The sequence below is a fragment of the Nannospalax galili genome, unplaced genomic scaffold (assembly GCF_000622305.1).
Source record: "Nannospalax galili isolate Female #2095 unplaced genomic scaffold, S.galili_v1.0 scaffold1017, whole genome shotgun sequence".
In the NCBI taxonomy this organism is placed as follows: domain Eukaryota; kingdom Metazoa; phylum Chordata; class Mammalia; order Rodentia; family Spalacidae; genus Nannospalax; species Nannospalax galili.
In genome coordinates this window covers 2,827,420-2,836,066 of record NW_008340940.1, presented here as the reverse complement: position 1 = coordinate 2,836,066, position 8,647 = coordinate 2,827,420, and the positions used below count along the sequence as shown (strand labels likewise).

The window sequence follows — 8,647 nt, the reverse complement described above, 5'->3', positions numbered from 1 at the left end:
TCTGTGATTTTGACATGTGGATTTCTTTTGTAGTTTCTGATTCTTGTGTGAGACTCAAGCCTTCAAGTTTAGGTCTGCTTGTTTTTGTGAACTTTATGTGTCTTTGTGGTTTACTTTTTGGGCATGAAAAGCTGGTTCATCTAAGCATCCCATTCTCTCTTTTGATTTTATATTGGAGTGGCCGGAATGCTTTTGTCTTTAGGAGTTCCCACAGAGGCCCAAATCAGGTGAGAGTCAGATGTTCTCAGGCTTTCTCCTAAGATATGGATCCCTCCAGGAACGATTTTGGCCTCAGATTTTTGGGGGTTGGACTGGCCTGGGAGCCAGGCCCAAGAAAGGTGCTCATCTAGGGCAGCTGGTGGCCATGCCACCCAGAGATGCAAAGGCAGATGGGGGCGGGAAGCGGGCCCCAAGGACTCCTGGGGACTGTACTGAGGAGCTGGGTTGGTCTGGATACAAAGGATTAGGAAGAGGAAAGGTCAGCCCCAGACTCCCAGAAAGAGGCTGGAGGGTGGTGCAGGCTCAGGGAAGCAGAGAGAGTTGAGGGTGGGACCAGGCGCAGAAGCAGTGCTCCTGGGGACCAGAGAAGGCACTGAGTTGATCTGGATGCAAAGAATCAAGAAGTAGTGGTGGTTCTCCAGGTGTCTGGGGCCCCAAGACAAGGAATGGGACAGGACCCAAACTAGGAGTAGAGACTGGTGGGGGAGATGGGAGGGTAAATGAGGCTGGGGTAGTCAGGGTGCGGACGGCATGATGGACTTACCCCAGAGAGAGGCCTGCAGGTCAGAGAGAGGCCTGCAGGTCCTGCAGGTCCAGGGAAGCAGAGCTCTGAAAGCAATCTTACAGTGAGTATTGATAGTCTCCAAAAGTGTTACATCTTCAATATAGTAATTCTTTTCCTTCAAATTAGTTCTAAGAAAATAATTAGAAATGAAAGGAGTTACAAAGCAAAATGCTCAGTTTTGGATAATTTACAAACAAAAGGCATGGTGGAATCTACATGTACAACAATAATAGGCTAGCTAAAACTATAGTCAGCCCTCTGTACCACAGCTGTGTGTTAACTAACTGCAGAGAAAAAATACATCTGTAGTAAACATATATAAACATTTATTCTTGATATCAACACTATACCATGAAACTTTATAATATTTACACTGGATAAAGGATAATTAATGATCTAGAGAAAACTTAAAGTATGAAAGAGTATTGTGTGGGTTACATGCAAAGCTTTAGCATCTCCAGGCTTAGGTATCCTCGGTGAGTACCAGAACCAATACCCTGTAGATTCGAAATGACAGTTGCATTACAAAATAATTACATGACCGCCAAAATAGAAAAGGAGAGAACATCTGTTACATGGTAGTATGAAGGAACAATAGTGACACATAAATGTTTTCGTATTGAAATGTCAATCAACAATTTTTATAGATGCATTAATGCCAGCTAGATATGTGTGTTGTATGACACATTCCAGGTGAGACAGGAACAAACATCTACTCACCCCAGATAAGGAACCAATAACAGACCAAAGTAAGACTATCACCGAAGTCCAACCAATGAGTCATACTGGCGTTAATTACAGGAGAATAGGTGAGAGGTTACTTACAGGAGCAGAAATGTCTCAAAGACAGCTGCATCACCCCAGCATGGGTTATGACTCCCCAAAGTTAGAAACCTGGAGCTCACTGCAGAATTTGCAGCCAACTCAACAACTTGGAGAGCATCTCTTCTGGGTCGCTTAGTCGGTCTGAGCCTCTTCCAGGCAACTGGACATGTGGCAGTTGTGGTCTGAGCGTATTCTAGGTGGCTCAGCTTTTCTGAAAATCTTGTAGGTAGCTCAATTTATCTCATGGCTTGTCTCAGACTGTCTCTCAGTGGTCCTTACTGTTGATATATGCTTGGAGAAGGAGGAACCTAATAGATTTGGTCAGTTTCAGGGACTTCCTGAAGCTTTTGAGTCCTGTACTTCCTGAGCTTAAGGAGTTTTCTGACAGGGTAGACTGTTTTATCTCTCATTAGAACATCCTGGTCTTAACAAGCTTCCTTGCAGGATGAATTGTTTCACCTCCATTTAGAATACCCTGTATCTTAATCAGCTTCCTTCTAAGATGGAAGGTTTTATCTTGGAGGAAATTGCTACACATCAATGTAAGTATATATAATCAAAGGGCTGAAATATTAAAAGAAATATAAGAAGTTGTTAACAATGGTTATTACTTTATTAGACATTTCTTGCATTAAAACAACCCATGGGGGACTGAAGTGATGACTCAGCACTTAAGAGCATTTGCTGTTCTTTCAGAGGACATGGTTTGGTTCCCAGAACTGACATGGAGACTAGCAACCATTGATAATTCCAGTTCCAGGGACTCTGACACCCTCTTCTGGCTTCCACAGGCATTGCATACATGGGTGCACTTAGATACCTGCTGGCAAAACAATCATACACATAAAATAATAGTAATGAACACTTGTACATATAAAATAATAGTAATGAATAAAATGGGTTGAAAACAACCCACTGTATTTTAACCTAGCTGTATAATTGAGTAATAAATAAACATTATAAGAAAAATCAGAAACACTATCATAGAAACAAGAAATTTTTAATAAAATAGAAGATTTACTATAAAAGGTTACAGAAATTCTGGTATATTTATAGACTTTACTATGCCTAGTAGTATATATTGAAAGCACATGAATATAAAATTGGTTCATACACACTTCCAATGAATACTAATGACTAACGCTCTCCATTCAAATTTAATGCGTGGTTAAGACTTGCCTCATGCAGGAAACATGATCGAGGGAGAGATATATCGGCCACTTTTCTGACTCAGCCAAAAGAAATTCCATGTGTTCCTTCCCTATCAAAATAACTGCCATGTGTCACCTTGTGTGTCATAGAGATATTAATCTCACTGACTACTTTTTGAAGAGCAGTGTAGAGATTACTAAAGGTACCATTTCATTTTCATTTTTAAAGGAAAATGTGCACATGACATATGATCAAAACCTATTTTTCCATTCTCTCAAATGAGCAATCCTGGCCTTTAACTCCCATTCACTCTTCTTAAGCAGAATCAAATCTCTTGAGCATCATGATCAACAGTAAGCATCATTTAAAACTTCAGAATGGGCTACTTTGGACTCCATTGCCTGATTTGGGAAAAAAATTACCTTGTAATTTGCTTGTGGTATGAGTCAATAGAATTATAAACTCAGCAATTCAATTCTGAGTTTAACATTTACTAAGATTCCTGAAACATCTTTATACAGATGCACTTCCAGCTGCTTGCTTAGGTAGCTTGTTCACATACTCAGGAAAAAATTCACCTAATGTACACAGAAGTCTCTAAAAGAAACCACTTATGTAAGCCAAGTCATTCTGCACTTCGGAGTCATGTCTGAAATATGAGGAAGGCTCCAGTAGTCCTGGTCAGCCTTGGCCAAATTAGAGCACAGTAAAAATGACATACAAATTACAGTTGTTTACAATAAAGAAGGTTCTTTTCTCGTGATGTGACAACTCAGGTGGACTTCAACGCTGTTCATGCCTTTATTCTGACCATGATTCTAAAAACGCAGCTTTTTTTCTGGATGATTTCTCCCCAGGGCAAGGGGGGAGAAGAGCATGAGAATGAGAGCTTCTGCTTCTGCCTTCGCATGGCTTTCACCAACTGGTACAAACCTACTGGCCCTACAGAGGTACATGGACATGGAGGTATAAAGCTCTTAGAAGAGCAAGGAAATTTTGAGAACAAGGCTACACAGTACCACCTCGAGTGCCTACACACTGTGTATTTCACATATTACATAGAACACACTAACTTAGGAAATATAAAAACATTAATGCATAGCTGGTTTCATTAGAAAAGGACTTGGCTACATCAAGAACTATGAAACCATTAGGCCAACCAAAGGCAAAAGGAGAATAGATGCGGGTCGGTTCTGGAACAGGAATTTATAAGCATTGCAATACAAGTTTAAACTAAAGATAAACACAAATTCAGATGCTCTATACAACTTAGTACTGACGTCCATATCTTGCAGTCCCACCCACTCTACCACCTAACCCATCCAACTAGCCAGGGATCATATAATTCAATGACCTATGGGTTTTACCAGCATCTATTTATTTTGTTTGCTAGCCCATTTCTTCATTTCAAGGTCTTTATTTTCTATTCCTACTTAAGTGGCCCATCAAAATTTCTCTGAGTACCAACTGTATTGATCTCTTCCTTTTTTAGTACATACTGCTTATTTTAGTACATACTGAAGAATATTGCCTTTGAGCTTCTCGTGTTAAATCAGTAATGACTTTTTGTTTCGGTCTTTTGCTTTGCCCATACCTTTGACTGCTTCTCTAACAAGAGAGTTAATTGCCACAACTGTGCTCTCTGCTTCAGCTTCAATGTCTGTGGGGAGGCAAGGAACAACATAAATCATGTTAGCAGGAAAACAAGCTTCTTGCTTGAAATCTAAGTTACAAGATACTTCCCACTAGGTAGAACTATCTAACCTGTCTAACATGTCTAGGCTCCATGTCTATATATGCTGCACCCTCATCTGATCTGTCCTCTCAACCTACACGATTCTTCTTTTCAAACTACCCAGTGTCATGCTCTAAAGTCTGTGTATTCCTAGCATGCCATGTTTCCTGCTTTACCAGCTTTCCCCCAACTTTTCTTCATTATTATCTACCTGTATCTGTGTTTTCCTTGACTATAAACTGTTTAGTTGTCTTTCTTCCCTGTAACTTTTGATAAATCAGTAAAAACCAAGGAAGCAAGAAGCCTGCCCATCTAGTGCTTAAAAACATGACCTAATCTCTTTTCTGAAGACGAAGGAAAACAGGACTTTGCTCATCATTTATATTCCATCTAATTGTCACTACTTCTCATGACAGTTAATGATACAAGCCAAGATTTTGTTCATCAAAATCCTCTGCTATAGAAGTTGGTGGACACTTATGGTACAGACTGTGGTTAACAGTTTCACGGACAAGTACTGATCTTCAAAGTCATCAAGTTGCATATGTTAAATTACGCACTGGGTTTTATGAAAGAAAAAAATTCCATGCCAACAGAATTTGTTAAGTACTTTCTATAAGTACTTTCACATCCAGTGTGACTATACACATTTCTGTTAACGTAATGGAAAGTTACACTTTGTCATTTAGCTATTGAATGTCTCAGATACTCAAAGAGAATATCATCTCAAAGTATTAATATTCATCTCAAAGTATTCATCTCAAACCTTAAGACTACCTGAAACCTCTAAGGATTATGAGTAATGTGTTACACTTATTAGAGCAGGTCTAATCTACAATCACAAGATAGGGCCTGAATAATCAAAGTCCCTCCCACTTTGTCCTTATCTACTTACCCCAGAAAGGCAGTTCAAGACCAAAGCTGAGGATAATCATTTTTTAAAAAAATATTTTATTTATTATTTTTATGTGTATAAGTGTATTGCCTGCATGTATGTAAGTGCACCCGTGTCGTGCAATGCCCGCAAGGACAGAAGAGGCCATCAGATCCCCTGGAACTGGAGTTGTTAACTGCAATGTGGGTGCTGGGATTCAAACCTGGGTCTTCTGCAAGAACAACAAGTGTTCTTAACTGCTGAGCCATCTCTCCAGCCCAGGATAACCATCTTATTATCAAGTGTCATCTGGTGGTTATTTTGTTCAGTACAAACACTGCCTTGTGCTACATTCTGAGAAATGTCTAATATCCCTTCTCAATTCCATTCTTTACCTGGCTCTTATTTCTGGTTTATGCCATAAACTATGGAAATGATGTTTAATTTTTCATCTTCCTGTTCTCTCCTGCTGAATGGACACTGAGAAACACTCCAGATTCTTCCAGCTGATCAAACTATCACTCCTACGTGGCTTCACTGGTTTCCTCCCAACCCTGACTTGACTGCTACATTGTAAACCAATATCTCAACTACCACCTTCTTTGGTGTATGGCCTTAGATATTTATGTAATTTCATGACTAGAGTTCTTTCTGCCTGTCAAGTTTGAGCCTTTTTGTGTAGGCTTTTGTGATATCTCCTGGCCTATCTGTCATAGGCACATCTAAATTGACAACCATTTCTACTGAATGACTAAGAATAAAGGTACAATCTCACCAATGAATCCTGTTGTTAAACATCCTTCAGATGTATGGAGACTTGAGTGTGTGATATATTTACAGACATAAAATATCTACTTGTTATATATCTTGAGAGCTCTTTTCAGAGTTTTGTTTTAAATTGCATTAAATGTTGTTTAAATGTTTGGTAACTTTTAACCCATGAAAGTAAACACATTTCTCTGCTACTTTCAGATGGTCCAGTAGTCTATGCAGCATATTTGAAAATGGAGCACAGTGATGAGAATATTAAATTCTGGATGGCCTGTGAAACCTACAAAAAAATTGCTTCACGGAGGGGCAGAATTTCCAGGGCAAAGAAGCTTTATAAGATCTACATCCAGCCACAGTCCCCAAGAGAGGTAACAACAGAGGGGCATGGCAGTCAGTACATTCCTTGCAGGGCACTAATAACTCAAGCATCCATTTATGTGCCAGAAATAGTTCATTTCAGTATCTCCTAAAAATGGTATAACTTAAGAATTTCTGGGGCTGGAAAGATGGCTCAGAGATTATGAGCACTGGCTGCTCTTGCAGAAGACCCAAGTTCGATTCCCAGCACCCACATGGTAACTAACAACTGTCTGTAACTCTAGTTCCAGGGTAACTTGATGCCCTCTTCTGACCCCTGCAGACATTGCACAACACGGGTACGCTTACATACATTTCAGGCGAGATGCACATACACATAAAATAAAAATAATAAAATCTAAAAAAGAATTGCTAATCTTGTTTTTCAGACATGCGATCTGAGATTTGGGTAATTTAACTAATTTGCCCTGTGTCTTACAGTTGTTAAGTGATAACATTAGGACTCAAAGACAAGCTTTGTAATTCCAAATCCTCTAGCTATCAGCGTGTCTTAATTCCCAGGAAAGCCGGAAAAAACAAAGGGCAGTCACTGGAAGAAATGTCTCTGGCAGCATAAACTAGAAATGCTGTAAATGGGCATGAGCACCTACCCAAAGGTGTTCTTCATCTGTGCCACAGAACCTCAGCATAAACCAGCAGGTGCAACTGACATCCACGTTGTCATGACAATGGTCACAGATGCCTAACACTAAGACTCCTAATAGAGAGACAACCAAAAATGAAAATTCCTGTTAAATGAAAAGGGTAGAGGATAACGAGAATTTTTTATCACTCAACATAACCCTACATTACTGAGTAATTCCCCAAAACTGTTATCTGGAAACTTTTAGTTTACTGAAAGAACCACTTCTTCCCTCTACTCCTCCACTTCTCGCTTTCTTCCCATTTCAGGACATGTTCAGCTTACACAAGATTTTTGACTGTTAGGGAAGATAAACTTTAAAATAGTCACCAACTTCCTTTTTCTTTAAAAAGAGCCCTCCAATTTGTAAACTTCCTTGTTTGCAGAATACCACTAAGAAACCACTGACATTCCCTAAACAAGTGGTGGTTTCTCCGTGCTCCCTGTCTTGGGCCTGGTGCTTTCTTTATTACTCAGGGATTCAAAGATAGATATTTACTTTTAAAAGAGCAAATAGTTCATTTCCTATAACTCTTTTTAGATAACTGCGAAAACTGTACTGAAAAAGAAGGGCATAAATTGAAGCATTCCATTGCAGGTGTCTGTATTTGATTGGACTTGTTCATCCTCTTCTATAATTTCACTTTTCAGATAAACATCGACAGTACAACAAGAGAAGCTATCATCGGAAACATTCAAGAACCCACTCAGACCTGCTTTGAAGAGGCTCAAAAAATAGTATATATGCATATGGAAATGGATTCTTATCCCAGATTTTTAAAGTCAGAAATGTACCAGAAACTCTTGAAAACTACTCAGTCCAAAAACTCTTGATTACCACCAAAAAGTTAACTGAAGATGGTATCTTGCAAGTACTAATTCAATTTTTTCAAAAATACAAAATAAGAACCAATGTAAAAATAAAACAGAAATTAAGCCAATAACAAAGAAAAACCATTCCAGAAGTAATGTGCTCTACAATCTTCATGACATAATTTATAGCACACTTAAGTAGGTCAGTATAGAAGGAAAAGCTCTTTCTTCATTATATAAACATTATAATATTTTTCTGTAGTAGTCCACTAATGGATGCTTTCTCATTAAAGAAATTTGGCCATCATAACACACAGGTGACATCTTTTAAGGCCATAGCTCTGTGAATTATGTCCCTAACATGAATGTGTTCTGTAGATAGTGTGCTCAGAATAACTTGAATTAGTATATAAACTTGGTAGTCATAGTACAATGAATTATATCTTTAACACAAGCAGTATTGAAGTATGTTCTTGAGAGATGATTTAACTATAAAATTTTCCTGGAAGGATGTCCATAGTTGACCTTCTACATGACTTGTATCTTCTACAAAGGAAAACTCTGTGATGATACTAAGCTCGTAAAAATGTGTGAAACTTTTTCATTTATACTTGTAATGCCATAGGGGTATAAAATTTTTTTCTGTGTTCTGAAATTTATTACAATATGAACTCATCATAGTCTTATAAATCA

General features: G+C 38.6%; 1 protein-coding gene across 1 annotated transcript in view; it reads left to right on the top strand.

Moving 5' to 3' along the window:
• Positions 1 to 7,975, top strand: part of Rgs13 (regulator of G protein signaling 13) — a 32,631-nt gene extending 24,656 nt beyond the window's left edge. The window contains exons 3-4 of the mRNA XM_008836221.1: positions 6,343 to 6,509; positions 7,793 to 7,975. Of these exons, the coding sequence (XP_008834443.1) occupies positions 6,343 to 6,509; positions 7,793 to 7,975 (350 nt within the window). The remainder of the gene's footprint in view (positions 1 to 6,342; positions 6,510 to 7,792) is intronic.
• The last annotated feature ends 672 nt before the right edge of the window (positions 7,976 to 8,647 follow it).